General features: G+C 38.6%; 1 protein-coding gene across 1 annotated transcript in view; it reads left to right on the forward strand.

The window, feature by feature from the left end:
* The window catches only part of NT5DC1 (5'-nucleotidase domain containing 1), a 125,426-nt gene that overhangs the window by 88,222 nt on the left and 15,641 nt on the right, over positions 1-21,563 (forward strand). The window contains exons 9-10 of the mRNA XM_058836272.1: positions 18,892-19,010; positions 19,620-19,778. Coding sequence (XP_058692255.1) covers positions 18,892-19,010; positions 19,620-19,778 — 278 coding nt within the window. The remainder of the gene's footprint in view (positions 1-18,891; positions 19,011-19,619; positions 19,779-21,563) is intronic.

Raw genomic sequence — 21,563 nt, forward strand, 5'->3', positions numbered from 1 at the left:
CTACCCTTATTTTGACCTGGCAAAATGGTTTTTATAATTAGGGGTAAGTTATGTAGCAAAGGATATATTTTGTGAGAACAGATATGTATATCTGTTGATTGTATATGCTATACATACAAATACCCCCAGACTTTGCTACCATAATATGAATACTCTATAATTTATTTGTTATTCACAAAGTTTTATTTTCTTTTACATAAGGAAATTCTTCTCATGGTTCTTGAAATTACTAATATCTTGAGCTACAGGACCTAAGGATCAGGTTGAAAATACTTGTGTAAATCCCATGTTGACAAGGAAGGATTTTCTTTGCTTTCAACAGCTACATCCAGCTTAAAATAATTTCTCATTTCACTTAGGGCTTGAAGGAATATAAATAGAAAATACTGTTGTGAATTATATGATAATCTGCAATACATGAAGATTTCTGTAACATTTGACAACAGAGCTTTCCCTTTATCACATCACTTTTTAATGCATATCATATTACTAGCCTGACTGCCAGTCCTGATCATTGCCAAATATATCTTTTACAATCCAAAATTATAATTGAAATGCTAAAGATAACCCTTAATTCCCTGGAAGCCTTCCCTAAGTCTGTATTCATAGGGAAGTCTGCTTGGTCTTAAAGAAGGCTTATATATCTTTTCTTTTCAGCTCAGGCACAGCTGTCTTTTCTGATCTGTTTTTTGGGGTTGTTTTGGGTTTTTTTACATGAATTGAAAATGTATTGCTGTTCAGTGTCTGAATTTAAAACACACACTTAAAATCTTATGTATAGCCTCCTGTGTATGTGTATGTATCTGTACAGGCCGAAAACAATTCCATAGATGGAGTGCCATTGAATACCACATTTCAAAGCCTGTTTTCAGTTCCACTTCCAGGCTGTCTGCCTTGTTCCTGAACTTGAATTTCTGTTCATCTTACCATACCTCTGCTGCAGAATGTAGCTTCCCATTTAAAAAAACTTTCAGTCATCTAATTTTTTATGATTTTTCTGATAACTGCCGTTTTAAAAATTCTGTACAGAAACTTTTTTCCTCCTTCATTCACCCTTCTAAAAATACAAGAAAATTCTATAAGCCGAAAGGACCAATTAGAAAAAAAAATAAGGAGGCAGGATATAAAACACCATACCTCTGGGCGAAAGACCATCTTTGGTTACTAGGGACTGCAAAACTTCAGAAGGTGGTGATCCCATGTCTGCTGCACGAGTTTTCTTTTGCAATCTTTTGTGTACAACTGTGTTTGACTACGCCAGAGATGGGCTGGGGAGCCAGGTGGTGGGAAGGGGGAGCATGGGAGGAGGTAAAGTACATGGAAACATAGAGAGGAAAGGGATTTCACACTAATGGGGTTTTCTGAATTTCAGGTCTTTGCTTTTTGACCTACTTGTTGCCTCAAGGAGGACTTCTGCAATAAGGCTAATGGGTCAAACATAGATTAAAATGATGTACCTGTGTACTGGGCTGACTGGAGCTCCCAGCTGGCTCTCTAGCCACAGCAGGGGATGCAGCACTGTCATCCCAGGCATCTCAGAGCTCAGGAAACCTTTTACAGGGAAGCCCACAAAGGGCTTCATCTCTCATCTCTCAGGAAGCACAAGCAGAATAACAGCAGCACCAGCAAAGGGAACCTATGTAATCTTTTCCTCCAGTGGCTCAGGTTGTTTCTTTATGTAATGCAGCTGTGCTTGTTACCATTCTTTTGGAAATGGTGCCTCTTCATATCAGTCTATGTGGATATATTCTATGACACGAGGCCACATAATAATGCATTTTTGCTGAGAGCTTGTGACAGAGCAGCATGTAAAGGTTGTGCTGGCTGCACACTGCATAGATAGCAAGAGCTATCAAGTCTATAACCATTTCCCATATCTCTTCTACAAGAAGATGCCTTTATAATTGTCATAACATCCCACAGTGCCATATGGCCCTTAAAGGCCATGCTACTCTTTTTAGGAGAAATGCTGTTTAGCAATTCTTTACACTGTTTTTGCACTGTTTTTTATGTTCTTTCCCAACTATTTAGGAAAGAAAAAGGATTATAACTAAAAAGTAATGGTATTTTGTATTCTAGTTTTCAAAACTACATCTTTTTATGCCTCACAGGATCATGATGTTAAGATCAAGAGTCTCTTCCTGCTCTAATATCAAAACAAATTCTGTAATAAGCTGGCAGTAGGAGGTCCACTGTTGAAAGGGATAAAGTAACTTTTCTATACCCAAGCCACCATGAGAAATGGTGAGAGATAATGATGAGAAATAATTCCCTACTTTTATCTCAGACAGGAATTTTCATTTTATCCATGATTTCTGGAGAAAAAGGAGTTTCCTTTTAAGCAACTGGTTAGTATGGATGATTATATAGACAGATCTTCATATTCAGTGATCTGTTTTTCATTTTTATTAAAAAAAACTATAAGGATTATAGAAGCACCTTATAAAGGCGCTTCCTTCAGGTGACACCCTCTTTGGCAGCATGATCTATGTCTGACTCCACTTTCTGCAAAGCAGGCTAGGGCAGGCTGGTAGGGGTGGCAGTGGGGGACATATAAAGAAATTTTATCTCATATACCAGGGTTTGTTCTCATACAGATATTCATAATCCACTGGAGAGGCTCAGAGATTGTTTCAAAAAATCCACAGTATCAGGCTTCTTGGATGACAGTTTCATCTCCTATGCTTTGTTTAAATGATCTTAGTCTAAAACTATTCCACTTTGTGTACTGCCTTTGCAAAGATATCAGCCACTCCACAGACTTTTTTTCTGACAGTGTAAACAGCTGTCTCAGAGACTTCTGTTTTCCTGATATTATTTGTCCTGTAGACAAACATTTAAAAAATCAACAGATGTTACCTTGTAATCAAAAAGATTTACCAATTAGTCTTTTTAAGGTTTGTTAGATAGCACCTGTGTGTAGGTTGAAATCAACACTTTGGGAATCATTTGAGAATAGAGGCAATCATTTCCTACCATATCATCAATATTTGTAATTAAGCCATGGGATACATAAGATTGGTGTCTTTTAACTGTCCTGATGGGTTAACAAACTTTTTTCTAACAGTTAAATTTTATTTCATTTTTGATAAACAGTAGACAGTAACAGTTTGGATTTTGGGTTTTACATGTTCAGTACAAAGTCCTTTGTGAAAGCATTTAAAACAGGTGCAAAAAGCAGAACAAAGTTGGGCCAGCACATGCTCACATCCTTTTGCAGAGCAGGTTGTTAAAGTCACAGGCTTCATTCTTTCTGATAGTTCCCAAAGTCTTTGGCTACCATATTTGATGGTCTTTGCCTCACAAAAACAAACGCTTTGTACAATTTTGTTCCATTAGAGATAATGAATTAGAAATTGAGGACACACAATTGATCACTAATTGGCAGTGTATCATTTATAAACCTCTTGTGAAATGCAACGGGACACTGCAGTTTCTACTGATAGTGTGTATATACACTGCTACAGTGACATGGTTTAACTGGTGAAAGTTCTTCAAGTTGTGATTCTGTTGTTGTTAGATCATGTGGAAGCCAAAGAATTACTTTCTCTTACAGCACATTCCTCTTGGCAATCCGAGCTGGAAGCCATTCCTTTTCTTAGGAAGAGGAGTGTGTGTGTTTTGTTCTGTTTGTTTGGGGTTGTTTTTTGAATGGCTTTACTGGTACTTGCTTCAGAAGTGCTGTGGTGCCAGATTGTCATCACATCATTTATGCAAATTTATTTATTCAAATGCTGGGTTTCACTCAGGCATTTTATAGCACATCATAAGCTGGAGGTTGAGCAGCAAAGCTCTGTTTCTGTTTCTACCAGTAGGGCAGCTTGTTGGCTTGACTACAGCAATTCACTGTAAACCTGGAGCATGGGCCAAAGGCTGGGATTTCAGCTGATGCCTGAAACTGGCCACGGGAAGCACCTGGTTATCAGTTGAACTGACCAATGGAAGTTGGGTTTGGTGCTCCTTCTTAAGTTCCTTTGGCTCAACCATATTAGCCAGAAGAGCTCCCAGGACACAGGCTAATTCTTTAACATTTACTCTGTTTGCCCAGGCATTGAGGATTATGCAATCTCGTGGTATGTGTGGGTGGGAATTTCCACCCATCCCCTGCTGCAAACCCCTATCAATACTGCAATTTCAACCACATTTGAGTCTGGCCTAACATTCTCAGAGATATTACAGCCTCAGCAGGCTGGAGAAGAAAAGATGGGCCTATCACTGCCAACACAGAGAAAGGCTGCAGTATAAACTTCCCCCTGATTAGATATCTGAGTATCCACCCATGAGAGCCTAGCTACAAATAAATACCCAGCTACTGGAAAATCACCCATGAGACTCTGCACCCTAATAGACATTCAATGAATGCAACAGCATGAAACAACTTCATAGAAGATAGTCCCCATTATTTCCATTGTTGTTCATAAACAACTCCTTATTTTTAAAGTTTCTTTTTTAAAGAAAAAATTTAAACAGTGTTTGAAATAAGGCATCTCTTTGTTCTGAGTATGAATGCTGAGCTGTGGATGCATTCTCCGATGCCCATCCTCCTTTAAAAGAAAAGAACTTACAGTAAATGTGTCAGGCCAAGGTCTTTATATGTTTGCACAGTGTTCAAAGTACCTTAGAGGATAAAAGGAATAAAAAGTTATTCATCCAAAAATCAAAACAGTGAAAAACTGCAACTTGCTTCTGCATGAAGACAGCAGGGTTTGCTTCAGCTGATTAGCTTTGATATTAAATAGCGTGTTTGGCACAGACCTGATAAGAATATTACCGAAAGCTAGTTCAAAGAAAGCTAAAAATGCTGCTTTCAAAAGCATGGTAGCTACAATATTTCTTTTGTTAAAAGTGGAAAACATGTTTAGCATAATTGCCAGGGACTCCAAAACAGAATTCTCTGTGTATAGAGAGCATATTTTCATTTTTAAAAGGAGTTACAGTAACTACTACAGTAACACTACTACAAAATCCTAGCTATTGATTATATCATGTTATATTCAAGGCCTTAAAGGATAAAGCTCAAACCCCTTTTCTTTCAGGTATTGTGCAATGGTGTGATAAGAGTCAGTTTCTTTCCTCAAGGAGCCCACAGGCAGACCCAGATAAACAAATGTTAGAAAAACAAAAGCACTGGCTTTTCTGTTTGAGCTAAGGAAGCAAGATATTGAATAACCTCCCTTGACTTATTTCTCTGGCAGATATGCATATTCACCTAAGATATCTAATGTCCTCATCCAGAAGCAGTGAAGAACTGTAAACTGAGTTTGAATAAAGACTTCTCAGTCTTGACTGTGAAAATCCTTTTAGCCCTTTTTAAAGATTTAGTGTAATGGAAAAAGTGATATTATTTGAATTAATTCTGCTAGATTTAATTTTTATGGTTCATTAATATATCCTTTATAATTTCAAGGAATTGGACCCATGAACTTCATGTGTTCTATACTGAAATTAATCAAATTATTCAATATTTATCCAGTAATTATTTTAAAATAATGAAAATGAAAAGCTCAATTAGTTGTTTATTTCGGAAGACAGCTGCATACCAGTGGTTCAGGACATGTTTATGTTTCATTTCAATGAAAGAAACTTCCTTCATAGAGAAGCGTGACAAAAGCCTTTAAACACACACAGCATATGATTGGGAGGTCATTAAAAGTCAGCCTCTATAGAAAATCCTCATAGTTTTGTGATCACCTTCTGGTGTTGTTTCTTTATTGTCTTTTATTTCAGGATGCTAGCAGAGAGTAGAACTGTGGTAGAGTCTGGTCTAGATTGTAGCAGAGAGATAAGGCAGGGAAACTGCCACACTTAAGAAGCCAAAGCAGCTTCTTTTTATGGCAGAATGAGCTAAGGGCCTGTCAGCTCAACCTTCTCCTGCCAGTGGGTGCCCACAGAACATAAATTGCCATAGCCTGTGTTTTCAAAACCAAAGCCAAAATGCCTAAATGATCACTTTGTACTCCAGACAAAACTGTTCAGCAAGCAGATTATCTGGTTTAAGGGAATTCTTCTCCAAGACATGAAAATGTTATTAAGAGAAGATGATTTTTTTTTCCTTCATATTCTCTAAGAAAAACAGAAAAGATTTAGAAGCAAAGCAGTGAGCACTCAATTTAGACTACATTTATAGTGTGATAATAATATGTGATGCATAAAAATGCTTGGAATTTATGGAAGATTTTACACTGAATGTGGAGCCCAGTTCTGTATGGAAGACAAAAGCAAATGCACATTTCCATACATGAGCAAGGCTTTCCAAGCCTACTCTTATTAGCCCTGAGATTAGCTTAGCTGGTTAGAGCATGGTGCTAATAACACCAACATTGTTGCAGCAGAGTAGCACCCATTCTGATATAATACCTTGAGTTCTCATTATTTATGTCTCCATAGAAATGCTAAAGAATGTCTAGCAATTTTTTATACAGATTATTTGATTCAATACCCACAATTCTAGACTAGAAGGGTGAAATTATGGTTATGATTTTTTTTAACCTTCATTCTGTTTCCCAGCACATACAAGAGTGTCCATCAAGAGTGTCCATGTCTGGGGGAGAAGAACTAAATTGAAAATTTCAAAAGACTGAAAGGAACACTAGGGAGACAAACCATGCATAACTCAACAGCTGTTCTGGCATTAAGAAAATACATACTTCCATTTGATTTGTTTTGTGCAATTTTATTATTATATGGTTAAACAGATACATTTTATTTTGTCCATGGAATAATAAATGTTCCACTGGAAAGTTTATAAATTTATGTAGATTATTACCAGATTCTGCTGCTGTTTCTAAGTAGGAAGTTACACCCTTGGTAGCTTATTCAAAACCTGGCTTCTTTTCTTGCCAAATCTGTATCAGAGAAATGGATCATTTTAAGAAGCTCTTTTTTTATATGGAGTTGCAAGCCTCTCACTGCCACTGGTTTCACCCCAGCCAGCAGCTGAGCCACTCACTCACTCCTCCACCAACAGAACTGGAGAGAGAATCAGAGGGTAAAAGGCAGAAAACTCATGGGTTGAGATAAAGACTGTTTAACAGTGAAAGCAAAAGCTGTGCCCCCAGGCAAAACAAAGCAATTCATGGCTTCCCATGGGCAGCTGTTCAGTCATCCCTAGGACAGCAGGGCGCCATCACACCTGACAGTGAACTTGAGAAGGCAAACTCCATCACTCCTTCTCACTTCCTTCTTCCTCTCCTCATTTTATATACTGGGCATGATGTCAGATTGTCTGGAATATCCCTTTGGTCAGTTGGGGTCACCTGTCCCAGCTGTGTCTCCTCCCAGACTCCTATGGCACCTCCAACTTTCCTTGCCAGCATGGTAGTATCAAAAGGAGGAAAGGCCTTGACTGTATGTAAGCTCAGCAATAGCAGAAACATTTCTATTTTCGTCACTGTGCTCAGCACAAATCCAAAACACAGCCCCCTACCGGCCACTCGGAAGAAAATTAACCCTCCCCCAGTGAAAACCACCACTCCCTGAAACAAAAATTGACTCAGAATTACGTTGTAAGGGTGCTGCCATATGTCAAAAATCAGAAGTCTGTTTTGAAACAAGGTATAGCAAGAATAGATTCAGAAACCACAGCGTGTAGAAACTGCTCTGGCGTTCTATCATTTATCCTCAGCCGCCTCCCTCTGCAGGCAACGAAGAGCCAGCAGAGCTGATCTGTGGAGGGCTTTGCAGTGCCCAGGCAGCAGTGCCTACAGTGCACAGAAGACATTGGCCCACTGACCCAGTGCAGCGCTTCCTGTTGCAGAGCCTTCACACTCTGTCCCTGCACCTGGCTCTGAATCCCAGCTGAGGTGTGCTCATTGCTAATTACAGACCCACAAGTGCTGATCAAGAACCCCAGAAAACCCAAAGGTCCTGCAGAAGTGGCACAGACCCTATGGAAGATGGGATGCATGAGGGATGGATCAGTACAAGTTTGTAAATTTTACTAGTCCGCCATCATTTAGTGCAAACCTGTGAGACATAACTTCACATTATAGTTCTTAAAACTATGTCAAAATCCAAACAGAATTTCTAGAAGAAAGAATAATTACCTGTGAAATGGGGGACTTACCAGTATGACTTTGCAGAGGAATAAATATTATTTGAGATATATAATGTGTGCGTAAACAGTACATGATAGAAGCAAGGAGTTTTATTCATCCTTATTCTCCATGAGGTTTTGTTCATCTTTATTCTCCATGTAATTGTTTTCATCTGTAGAATTCAAAAGAAGTAAATGATTAGACAGAGAACCTCATAAAGAGTTACCTTGTGATTTGATTTGTAACCAATTTGGAAATCAAAATTGAGGCACTTTATAGTAAAGCAAAAATAAAACTGTGTATGGTACATTCCTGGCAGAGCAAGAGCTGGCAAGTGACGCAGAAAACTTCCCTTCAGCATAGTTTCCATGAATCTGTATGTGCTGGTTTTGATTAAGGAGCTTTAGAGTTTTCTTGTGTGTTCTCCAAAATGTCAAGCTTTTATTAAGCTTAGTCTGTAGAATTGTTTTTTGCAGAAAGCACATTTTGCTTTTTGTACTGCAGATCTGCTATTAGAAGCAAATGGTGAAAGGAGCCCTAGAGATAAGCTAAGAAGATGTGGAGGAGTCATAACCAATGCCTGGGCTGAGATCTGCTTCAGTTTGATATGACAGCTGATCTCTGCCTCAATTTCCCAGTTTCTAAATACTGCAGCTTACCTACCCAATGTTTATGAAGCACCCAGGAGATCTGCAAAGTGCTAATTGACAGAGTTGTTCTGTAACAAACAGCAGATGGGGATTTATCACACATGGGGCAAATATTAAGTGTGTAGAGAGTCACCTTGTTCAGGAGCAGCTCTGCCTCTCCCACCAAGTACAGGGAAATAATAGATCAGAGAATACAGAAATGGACATTTCTTGGCTGGTAAGTGATGGTGGGACACTGCATTGTTTAGATAAGCCTAAGTCCTATAGATAACGTTCCAAAAGGAATTGGTTCTTGCAACTTGAAAACTCAAAAACAGAAGATCCCTTGATGGTACATCAGTACCATCTTCTTTCTCACTGTCTTTGTTCTTCAGTCTCTCTTTGTTATTCACATTGGGCTCCAGATGTCTTAAGCTGCAATATGTACGCTGCATATTTTTCTAGGTAGAGACAGTGACCCCAGGACTTCTTCTCTTCATTAGCAAACATGTTCATTCTAACTTGATTCTTATCTGCTGTAAAACCACTTTGTGTATTATTACTGTCCACATATTCCAGGTGCCTCTGTGACACTGCCAGACCAAGGCTGAATGCTCCAAGATTATTATTTTTTCTGGAATAATAGTAGAAAGAGATTTTATCTGTGAAATTAGTGGATTGAGAGATCTGGCACAATGCTCTTGGTTCTGAAAAACAAGGTAAAGCACATATAAACACCCAAGTGGTTTTAAAAACCACACAAAATGCACAGATAAGGAACTGGAAAGGTAATCATAGATTGGTTTGGGTTAGAAGGGCACCTTGAGGATCATCTGGTTCCAACCCCCCTGCTGTGGACATGGACATCTTCAGGTAGACCAGGTTGCTCCAAACCCCATCCTACATGGCTTTGAATACCTCCAGGGAAGGGGCATTCACAACTTCCCTGGGCAACCTATTCCAGTGAATCACCACCCTCACAGTAAAGAATTTTTTTCTAATATCTAATCTAAAACTACTCTCAATTTAAACCCATTTCCCATTGTCCTGTCACTACATGTCCTTGTAAATATTCTTGCCCGATCTTTCCTGTAAGTTCCATTCAAGGCCACAGTTGGGTCGCTCCAAAGCCTTCTCTTCTCCAGGCTGAGATCTTTCCTCATAGAGGACATGTTCCATCCCTCTGAGCAGCTTTGTGGCTTTCCTCTGGACTCAGTCCAGTAGGTCTGTATCCTTCCTGTGCTGAAGACCCCAGAGCTGGATGTTGTTCTCCAGGTGAGGCCTCAGGAGAGAAGGATGTTGGGAGGGACCATGTCAAAGGCCTTACAGGAGTTCAGAGAAATGAGATTTGTAACTTTTCCCTTATCCACTGCTGTAGTTATTCCATTACAGAGAGCTATTAGGTTGGTCAGACAGAATTTTCCCTTGATGAAACCATGCTTTTGGAATCTTCTGGCTATCTGGAATCACCTTCCTGTTCTCCATGTGTCTTAGGAAGTATAAGAGGAATCATTTCTCTTTTACTTCTTCAGAAGACTCATTACTACAAATCTTTCATGTTAGTCTTCCCTTCAAAGGATAACTTTGCCAGAGAGGAATAGTTTCCATTTTCACTTGCCATCTCCAGCCCAGTTGCATTGTTCTGAGGTTTACAGTGACTTTTTCACACGTGAGTTTTTCAAAGAGTTTTTCAAACTCTTCCTGTTTGTTAGAACATTCATTTCCTAACATTTTTCATTTTGTTTATTAAATATGAAGTTGTACTATATCTCAACAGATCCTACAGGAACAAGGTTTCACGTTGATTTTCATTATGGTGTTACCTGACACACCTGGCTCCTTAGCGGACCTTAAACCGCTTCTGAAATCTCTGTTGTTCTAACCTTATCATGCTCTTTGTCCCTCCTTTGAATTCATTGATGACTGTGATCCACAGGGCCATGAAATGGTCCCCAGGCCTCAAGAGTGAACTTGCTGTCACATCTTTGTCTTCCATCACATGCTCACACCTTCCCCTTCCCTTCTTTTGTAATGTTTTTATCTAGAAGGAATGGTAATAATATGAAATGCAGTAGAGACTGTAATAAAATCATCCTCATTGCAAAATAAAACTACAAAATCACCACTGGGATTCACTGATGATACACAAACAGATATGACTCCAAGGGGAGAGTCTAAAGTCAGTGTTAGGTCCCAAACTCTTTCGGTGCCTCTTGAACAGGAAAAAAGTGTATTTGCTACTGAACAAAACCACCCAGTGTGATTGTGGGTATGTTTCATACTCTTTCATATCTATGATTTTAAACTATTACTGGCAGTTACTATATTTCCTAAAATAAAATGGTCCTTAACTATTTAATGCTCTAATTATTAAATTATTTAACTATCTAATTATTAAATACCATTTCATATTCTAATTAAATATTTTTCTTTGATTGTTACTTGAAATGCCAAGTATTATGAGTAACCTATAAAAATACTCACTATTTAATACATTTACAAAGCAATGCCAAGGTAGTGTCTTCCCTGACAGCCAGATTCAAATAGGTTTCATATCGGTATGATTTTTACATGTCTGATGAAATGCTTCTCTGCTACCATGAGATAAAAAGAATTCTTGGGTCAACAGAAGCCAGAATCCCTCTCTCAGTAGTCTCAGATGTAAGCTTTTATTTCCAGAGGAAAAAGAAGAAAAGATTATTCTAAGGCACACTGTTTTCCTTAGAAATACTGGGTTTGGATGGGGTTCTTCTTTTTAATTACTAAACCTAAGCAAGGGTTTAATATCCACTATCTGCAGCTATACTTGTACAGCTTGTATACAGCTATACAGGCAGAGAGCTGCATGGGTTTGTTTATCTGTTTATTTATTTTTAATTCCCAAATTTATTTTTGTCCATTCAGAATCTTAAATCTTAAGTTAGTCCTTAAAGGTTGGTATAAAACCACCCCCCTTCAGAGGCAATATTTGCAGAGCCAATCTTTGGAGCTGGAACTTCAGGCAGAATAAATCAATAAAATTAAAGTAGGGATTTGAGATAGTGCAATAAAATAGGAAAAATGAATGGAACTACTTATAAATCATAAATCAACCAAGTTGTATAAATAGTTTTCATATAAAAGTCAATGAAAATGTCTATTGTGTATCCCAGGTAAATCAATATGTGGGATAAGTATGCATGCTCAGGTCTCCTACACAATAATTATTCCCTTTGAAATAACACATTTTAGTGAATTGAAAAAATTAAAAGCTAAGGACCCTTGCAGCAGGGTCCCTGTATTGCTTTGGGGGATACATTTTTTCAGAATCAAATTGTCTATTCCAGTTTTCATATTTATTTTATACACGAAGTATTATGATAAATGGGAAAAAGTTCTTAGTTTTTATGTAACTAAGGATTAAAGTACTTTTGTTCTTTTTTTGGCCCTTGGATTGTTTGATTTTTTTTAAAGTCTAAGGCCAAGGTAAATGATGGCAGGGACTTTTTCCACATTACACTTCAGTGTCAATTTTCAGTGGAGAAAAGCAGGGTCCAAGAGCAAATTTCAATAAGCCTTATTTCAGAACGTATTACTAGAGAGGCTTAAAAGGTTTGGATAAACTGGAAGATTACTGACTACATAATGCAAAGAAGATGCTTTGTGTGTCTCACTTTGATTTTAATTGAGAAATTGAGACATTTTTCTGAACTGACTGGTTAGGTCAGAACTGTCTGATGGCCCTCATCTCATCTTCTCTGTTTCCCTCCATGTTCTGCTTCTGCCTCATGTACACCCTGGTGAGAACAGCTATGGACAGGTGCTTGAACTGACCTGTATATTCCTGGAATGTTTATGTCAGGGTTTGGTTCCTCAATTACATACCTTCCCTGATTTATTTTAATTGGAAATGCTTTCTGGAAAAGCCTGTCTCTCTCATAATTATATAGGGATCTCTAGGAAGACTATGGTACTAATTTTAACATGGTTATTTTTCTGAATATTAGAAGTTCCTCATTTATAAGGCTCTGGATCTTTTCACAAAACTAATGAGATCAAGAATAAAACTGCTCTAGAGAGGGAATTTTTTTCTTTCTGTACCATTCTGTACTTTTCTAAGGTCCCAGTTTAAAAAAACAAAATAGAACAAAAAACCCTTACAAAATATGTGCAATGAAGAAGTGAAATTATGTATTTATGTCCCCCTTACCCTTGCAGAGTAGAAGTTTTCTTATTTATAATTGCAATTAAATAAAATTATGGAAAACTCTTGCCAAATTTGCACATGAACTGCAGTTAAAAATGAACTTGCTGGAAAATAATCACTTTTCCAAAAACTGATTTTTCTTTTCTAAGAAAAAGATGGCCTTGCTTGTATTTCATCATATCAGTGTTTCAAACAAAAAGGCTTTGTTAGCCAGACTGTTCCTGGGAAGGCAGAAAGTTAATGCTTTGACAGTTTTGAAAACAAATTGCTTAATCTGTAGGGAGTTGTTATTTCCAGCTCCTGTAACACAACAACAAAAGCTTCTAGAGAACCTTATTTGCAAACTTCTCTAAAGAAAGTACTGATTTTCTTATAAACAAGTGAAACTTCAGAGAAACTTGCTGACATCTCTAAAGGAACTACTGATTTTCTTGCAAACAAGTAAAGCTTCAATTTTATCTTCACATAGCCTGTTGCTTGGCACAATTTAAGCAGTAAGGCAGATTTTAATAAAAGTATAAAAGGTTTTGGTAAAACTTTTAAAAAGTTAAAACTCTTTTAAAAAAAAAAATTCTGCTCAAAGGATTCTGTGGTTTTTATATATGCCCAGAGCAATTTGAAAATACACTATTTCGTACTTTGGTCTTACCAGGCCTTACAAAATAGTGGAAGGGAAGGATAGAAGTCCTCCCTGAGAAAAGTAATTCTTAGTAATGTAATAAACAGTACTTATGAATTATTATGTAATAGTTTATTTTTTTTTCCAGAGGGTGGTATCTGTATTTTTTCCCCAGCTTTATATCTGGCGTTCTTACAAAGCATTGCCAGTTTTTAGTAGTGCTATTATTTAGTCTTCTGTATGACCGAGCACACTTATGTTGGAATTGATAAGCATAAGAAAGATGAATCACTGTCTATGTAAATTTTAAAATCGTGTTCCAGCTTTCAAAACTGAGTTTTTACTTTTATTAGTAAAAAACTCACCTCAACAACCATAAGCTACCCCAAAAATGGCAGAATGATGCAAAGGCAAGGGGAGGTGATCTTCAGGCTCTTTCAGGGGAATAAAAGAAAAACCAAAGCAAAACAAAACAAACAAACAAGCAAACAAAAAAAAACAGATTGGACAGCCAAGAATGGAGTTGCCTAAATCACCAGTCAGTTTGAGAAACCTTAACCTTTCATTTCAGCACATTAAGGGAATAATCTGTTCTTTATCGTTTCCTTGCAGCCAGACAGAGGACTGGCAAGGGCTGATGCACAGGCAGATGGATTTCACAGCTGCTTCCAGGGCACAGAATTAATTCAGGGATGGCAAAACACACTAATACCTGAGTGAATCCTGGAAACCATGCAGAAAAGTTGCTTGGTCTCTACACAGGAATTCTGGGTGGTACCCTAAGAAAGGTGCCCATAGGGTATGAAGTTTTACCTCTGGGAATCTTGTATGTGCTTGCTTTCTTCATGGAGAACATGTGCACAGGGAAATTCTACTGCTTATGTCATCTCATCTTGTTATACCTTTACAACTGGAGGAACCCAGCTGTGCAGGTCCCTTTGTCCTTGTAAAATGATGCACTTTCCTACCCAGATTTCCCTTTTGGAAGGGAGTTTGTCTTTCTTAAGTGAGCTCAAAACACTGTCCAGAACCAGACTGTTTGCAAGTGAGATTGGAACATAACTGCGCTTTTATATTAATGCCCTCAGTGTCTGAAATGGCATTATTTTAAATTGCAGAGAGGCATATCAGTGAGATAGTTGTGGACCACAGAATGGACTGGCTTTACAGTAACCCCCATGTTGGTAACCAGAGCTTCAGCTGCTGAGCGCATGAGCCCATCTGCATGAGGTGCCTGCAGGCAGAGGGCATGAGCCCACCAGAGTTGCCCATGGGCAAGAAGAGGCAGGAGCAGATACAGGCATGAGCAGTGACAGAGCTGACACATGTTTTTCATTCTACTGCACAGCTCAAAGGGAAAAAAATTACTAGTAACCCTAATAACCAGTCTAATTAGGTCTGTGTAGAAAGGGGTTAAAGGTGTCCAGGGAAAGGCAGAAGGACAGGCTGTAGGTGAGGTGTATGAACATTGTAGTTAAACCCAGCACACTTTTGGCTGGCAGGGCCTCTGGGCACATGGAATTGCTTTCTTCCCCTGGTGTCTACCCAGTCAAGTTGATGTGAGCTGTTCTCAGACTCTCAGGTGAGTCACTGGCGGGTCCTGGCCCAGTGTGTAGCCAACACTCACTGCAGGGCATCCAGCTGGAGGAGCAGCACAGGGTGGTGCTTCAGGGGCAGTGAACTGATGAAAATTAACCTGGATGTAGGTGTGGCTCAGTGTAGGTGAATAACTGTTGAAGCATAAATTTGCCATCATCTTCAGCTTCTCTCTTGACCTCATGCTTCCCAACCAAGAGCCCTATCCCAAAGCCTGGGGTCTAACAGTCAGACACCAGCCAGGCTAGGTATCAATCCCCAGGTTCAGACCCTTTCCATCTCAGCAGGTATAACCCACAAGAGGACACAGAGCAGATGGCACTAAGCAAGCTGTGCAAAGTCTTTCCCAAAAAGTGACTCTTTGCCAAAGTAAATTACCATCAGTTGTCATTTAAATGAGAATAAGCTTCACTGATTACTTTTTGCATAATCATTCAGAATGAAAACAGATGTTCCTCAGGCCATGTTTTAAAGCTGCAATGCACATTTAAAGGTAAGCAAGAAAATTCTCACAAGAAAATGGATACTGAGTCTTGTTAGTGAATTGTTGTATCTGAAAACACTTTTCTTTTATTGGTGATGAAAGTATATTTCCCAGCTGTTAGACAAAGCTATATGGAAATTGCTATCCCAGCAATGTTAATATTGCCCCAGAATGAGTCAAGCTTTAGTTGTTGTTTTTAAAAAGGAACTGTAACTTCCCCTCAGGAAGACTGCTCTTAATCACGCTTAGGTTTGAGCAAGTGTTTTAACAGAATGATTTTCTGGGTTTAATTATTTTAATTTTACATGCTTGGTACCTTTACATTTCTTGACGTGGCACGTTTTCAGTCTACAGCCAGGAATCTGGGTTGCAGTGTTATATGAGGCTTCAGAAGGAGGCAAGTCACTCTATCTAAATCATCAGAGAAATTCTTTTTGGTAATCCAGTCGGTTTGAGATTGTCAGGACATCTCCTTTTCCTACTTCATAAGACCTACAGCATCCCCGCCTATGTATGTTGCTTCCTGCTGGAAGAATATTTATAGCGTTTCTGACCTTTGAATGAACTTTTAAGAATCAATAACAGCAAAGTGGAAAGAAGGTCAGCAGCAGTTTTCCTCTTGACTGAGTGGAGCCAGTGTTCAGCTTAGAATATCTAATATATATTGGGAGCTACTATAATCACATTTATACAGAATTTTTGCAGGAAATTTGCAGATTTCTTTAGCACTGTCATGTAGCTGCCATCTGAGGGATACAAGGCCAGAGCTGATGGTGTGTCATTGATTGGTTTTTAAGTTGTTGTGTATCAATTTTTATGTGGCAGAGCTTCTACAAAAAGCCTTAAAAGGCGGTGCTGAAGAAGAATTTTCTTAGCTTTATTTTACCACTGGACAAATGTAAGTGAATTAGAAACTGCTCTCATTAATGACTTATTGCAACTGAAACACCATCCATTTCCTTCCACTCCTGATTACAGTAATAAAATAGACAGTCATTCCTCAATGTGTGAGCACAAGCTCACATATGGGATGGTTGAAGGCAAGGTTTGTCCATTCACAGATGTTATCCCTATAACCGTACAACTCAAATATTTTAAAGGACCTTTCCTAATTTCTCAAATTTATGAAGCTCCTTCCAAAATCAGTGTTCCCATTATGAACTGGACATGTCAGTGCTGTTTACTGCCTCCACTTAAAGGGAAAATTACTTTCCCTTGATTTCATTGCCTAAAAGCAAAGTTTCTAACTTAATTAAATCCTTTCCTTCTCCAGAGCTGGCACCCCCTAGAAAATGCTTGTGGCAGTGTCATTTGCCTGCCACAGGTTCCTCACCAACTAGTTCAGATTGTAACTGTGAATTAGAAGCCTAAATTCCGGATGCCTTGAGTTAAGTGAGATTAATCCCATTGCTAGGGGTGACAGTAATAGCTCTCACAGAGAGAGAGGTCTTCTACCTTGTAATTAGAGTGAATTGTTGCAGTCAGGACTTCCCCTCATGCCATTCCATAGAAGTAGCAAGCAGGGTTTTGCTCTTTCCTGCAGCCTCCTGAAGCTGGTGCAATACATAGGGCTCCTTTTTGCAAATGTAATGTCATTATTCTGAAAATAGCTCTCATAAACTCTCTATTTTCTCCACTATTTTCTTGATTGACTGGAGAGACAATGATAGCTATACAAATCTTCACAAATTTCAAAAACCTTTATAGCATCTCAAAAGAGTTGTTTTCATAAGTTTCTATGTCCATGTCATTTGAAGATTGTGTCTACTTTTTCAGCCAACCATCCAAATATGTAAAAATACAAGGAAAATGAAATAAATTTACTGTTTTGAAAATTTCTGTTTACTAAGAAGTGGTTTGATCAAAGGTTTTAATAGTCAGGAAATGAGGACTTTTTTTTAATGGATGCTATCCAATTTATTATTATTGCAATTATTGTTACATTCCTGAAGAAGAGCAAAGGAAAAGGCATTACCACACAAGTTCTACATGAATTGTTAATGTCAACTTTGAATTTCCTTGTTTTTTCCTAGTTTATAAAACACCCTTAATACAGAATTGTTTTGTCTCCATTTCTTCAAATTCGTAGCTTCATAATATTAAAGAATGGTTTCATTTCTCACTCCATGTACCCATTTCCCTCTTTTTGCCTCTTTTTTAATTTCTTTCAAAGACAAATGTATTCTGCTATGTGCATCTTCAGTGCTCTTAAACATAAAGCTGTCTTAGTATTTCACCATTCTCCAAAATTTGCATTTCAGCTTTCAGCAGTCTCTAACCAAGGAGAAGTTGTTCTTTTCCTCTTATTCCTAAAACATTTTAAGTAATTTGAAAAGTTCTATAAATCAAGCGAAAAACTGAAATTCTGATGTTACACCTAAGTCCGATCTAAGTACTGTATTGGTTTCTAACTCTTCTGTCTCAAACATAAAATTAAGACATGTTTGAGACTAAATAACAAAATTGACCTTTTGTTTCACCAGTTCAGTAGACAAAATATATTAATATTAATATTTCTGATGAAATTGTAGTTTATTGGTTCATTGAGACTACTATTTTGGCTCCAACAAGAGGCTAAAAGGAGTTCATCTGGCAATAGCACATGGATTTGAAAAAGCAATGAGGTTACATGGACACTGAGACAGATCCATGCTTTGGGCCCAGCCAGAGAAAAAGCCTATGGCAGAGCTGGGCGATGACCAGGAAGTTTCAGTTTCTACTGATTTTTCTACTTTGCTGACACTGCCAGAGTGGATACATGTCAGTGTGGATTACACCACCATCCTAACATCGGTGTTGTTGTCCACTCATCATTTGTCCACTCATCATTTCTTCAAAACTGGATGATAACTGGAACTGCTCATTGGTAGTGCTGATCTAAGGCTGATGAATGCCCTTAAGAGCTACTTCAGTCTGTTTTGTTGGGTTTATGCCAATGTTTAAAAACTGCAGGTCATTTTTATGTATGGCAAAGTACACGTTGTCTCTTACTGTCTGTTTTATCTCATGGTTTCACCTTCATCTGTAGCAGCTCCATCAGTCTGCTCTGTGTGGCCTCCTGCTGCAGTTTTTGGGTGGCAAAGTCCATGAATTTAATTCTTTAGGTCTTGTTGCCAGTGCACACAAGGCTCAGCTGCTTTTTTTCTCACAAATGTCTATCTACCCCTAACTACCAAACACCTTGACTGAGTCCAGTCAGTACCAGAGCTTGAGCCAGACACTGGAGCTGGTTTCATGTCAAAATAGGCCAGCTGCGCACAGGCAGCTTCTCACACGTCTCACAAATACAGGAGGATGGACTGGTCTCACTAACAGCATGCAATTTGGCTTGGTGATTTCAGAAAATGATGAGGAGCAGGAGGCTCTGCCATCAGTGGACAAGCCTGGTTGGTATTCCCAAGGTAATGCTATCCAGCTTTATGACCTACTGAAGAAGATGACTGGCAAGCTGGATCCCAAGGTATGTTACAAGTGAGAGTAAATCTTTCTGAAAATACTCTGGTTTAGTCGAGAATTCACCAGACAAACTTTCATTAAAGTTATTGATGTAAGATGGCATCAGTGAAAAGTTAAGTACAGGTCTGGATAGGGGAAAATGCCACTAAAGGTGGTGTAACAACATTTTTCATAGTGAATAAATTCCTTCCTGGACACAGAAGAGCTTTGAATCACCAAGAAGAATGTTCTGTCTTGTTTAAAACTTTTAGTCTAAAACTTGTTCCAGTTTAGTGTATTTTTTTGGTAGTCTTTCTACCGCTTCCCATCAGGCTATTTCTGTCAGCCAAAAAACTCACACTTCCTTTTGCTGATCCCAGTTAGGCATCTCTTTCCAATGCCCCTGGAGGGTGAGAGCAAGCAGGCTGTGTGGGGCCAGCCTTTCCCTTATGGAGCCAGTTGAAGATAAAGCACCAAACTTGACATTAATAGGATCTCTGCATGTCTTGACCAAGTGTAAACATGGAGGAATTTTTATTAGGTCATTTTAAGGCTCTTTTTCTCTCTATGAAATACAGTTTGCTTGTGTTTTCCTTGTATACAATGAACTTCTAATTTGCTTCTTCCCTCACAGGTTGTTTATTTTGGTGACAGTATGCACTCAGATATTTTCCCAGCTCGTCACTATAGCAACTGGGAAACTGTCTTCATCTTAGAGGAGCTTCTAGGGGACAAAGGTACAGTGCCTGCAAAGGCTGAATCTGAGCCCTTGGAGAAGAAAGGAAAATATGAGGTAAGGGTTCCTGCAGATGATTCCTGGAACAGAATAAAGTAGATTACAAAAAAGCCTCATGTAACCTGCACTAAGAATGAACCTGCTTGTCGTACCAGGGTGCTGGCAGCATCATCATCCCCCACAGATGTATCCTCCTTGTTTTACCAGGAGGATGCTGTTCTGTCCCAGCCAGCAATGCATGGGTGACACAGTACCCCTAGCTGGAGCTAAGCCATGGATCTCAGAAAAGGAGCTGTATGTGCTCTCCCTTAGCAAGAGCCTTTTTAGTAACAAGATCCCATCACCCCACAAGGAGAAATTTCATGCCCACTTATCACAAGTCCAACACCTGAACTCTGCTGAGTTCCTGACATTTCCCTGTGTGTTGTGTCCAACTGCAAACATGGAGGAATTTTTATGACATTGTTTTGAAGGTTACTTTCTCTCTGTGTGAAATATGGTTTGCTTGTGCTTTCCTTATATACAAAGAACTTTTAATTTGCTGCTTCCCTCACAGGTTGTTATTTTGGTGACAGCTGTGCTCAGTTAAGAGGAGCTGCTTCAAAATCTGGCCCAGTGCAGACTTACTGATAGTTACCTCAGATAAATAATATGATTTTCAGGTTGATCACAGCTGGGAAGCAGGGCCTTAGCACTGCTGTCATCCCTTAATTCTCCCACAGAAGGTGGGAAATTACTATGGTTTATCCTTTCCTCTCCTGCCAAAGGGCAAAGTAGATAGGAAACAGCACTCAGATGGATGATGAGGCAGCATTGTACCTCCAGCATGTCCCATGTAGGTAGGAACTACAGTGAGGCTTCACTCTCCATTTGGAGCGTCTCTTCATTTCATATGCTACTAAATAAATAGTTCATTTTCTTCTAATTGCAGAGAAATACATGTGCTTTTCACACTTCTCTTTGTAAAACACTAAACTTTATTTTTCTTTTAAAATAATTACTCTTTGTGAATAAAAGTTAATTTACCAGTAGAAAATATTTGTTTATACTTGTTATGTTTTTAATCTGTGTTGTAAAAGCTCTTGGTTTTAATGGAGAAAAGGGTATCTTCGATGGGACTTTAATACAATATAGATATCTATATCTTATGTTTTTAACAGGCATAACTCATATTTTTCCCCACTGTCCTGATTTATAAACTAAGATCAGAGAAGGACATTTCAGACCCTGAAATAAGGAAATGTAATCATTAATGTTTAGGTTTTTTTCCTGGGTTATAAAAAAACAAAAATTAAGTAAAAAAAATGCAATATCCTCTAACAGAATGTGTTTCTCAGAAGGAAGGGGAGGTGGGAGAGGAAGAGCTCATAGACGTTATAGGTTAATGCAATTTGATTTAAATACTTAATGCTTTAAAAATAACTTAATATCCTCCATTGTTCATTCTCTGACTGGAGATTCTGCTGCATTGCTGCATAAAATTTAAGGGTTGGGGAATTGTTCAACATGGTTTCTTAAGCACGTTCAATATATGCTCTTGAACATTTTTACATTTTTAAACAGAGAGACAGAAAGTGGTTCTTTTACTGGAAGTAGAAAGAGTAATGGATCAATGTGTTTCTGAGGCCACGATGACGATTTGGTTTTCCCTTATTGCAACACCTCTGCTCGACTGCTCACAAGATCCATCTTCTCTATCACAGCAGTTGTCAAGCAGCAAACTGAGACTTTTAGACAGGTGCTTGACATTTCACTGACACTGTAGCATTCTTGATAAGAGATTGCAGTATCTCAAGGAGACACCACCCCTACCACACACAACCCTTGTTCCGTTTACATCCG

This window comes from Poecile atricapillus, chromosome 3 (genome assembly GCF_030490865.1).
Source record: "Poecile atricapillus isolate bPoeAtr1 chromosome 3, bPoeAtr1.hap1, whole genome shotgun sequence".
Taxonomy (NCBI): Eukaryota; Metazoa; Chordata; class Aves; order Passeriformes; family Paridae; genus Poecile; species Poecile atricapillus.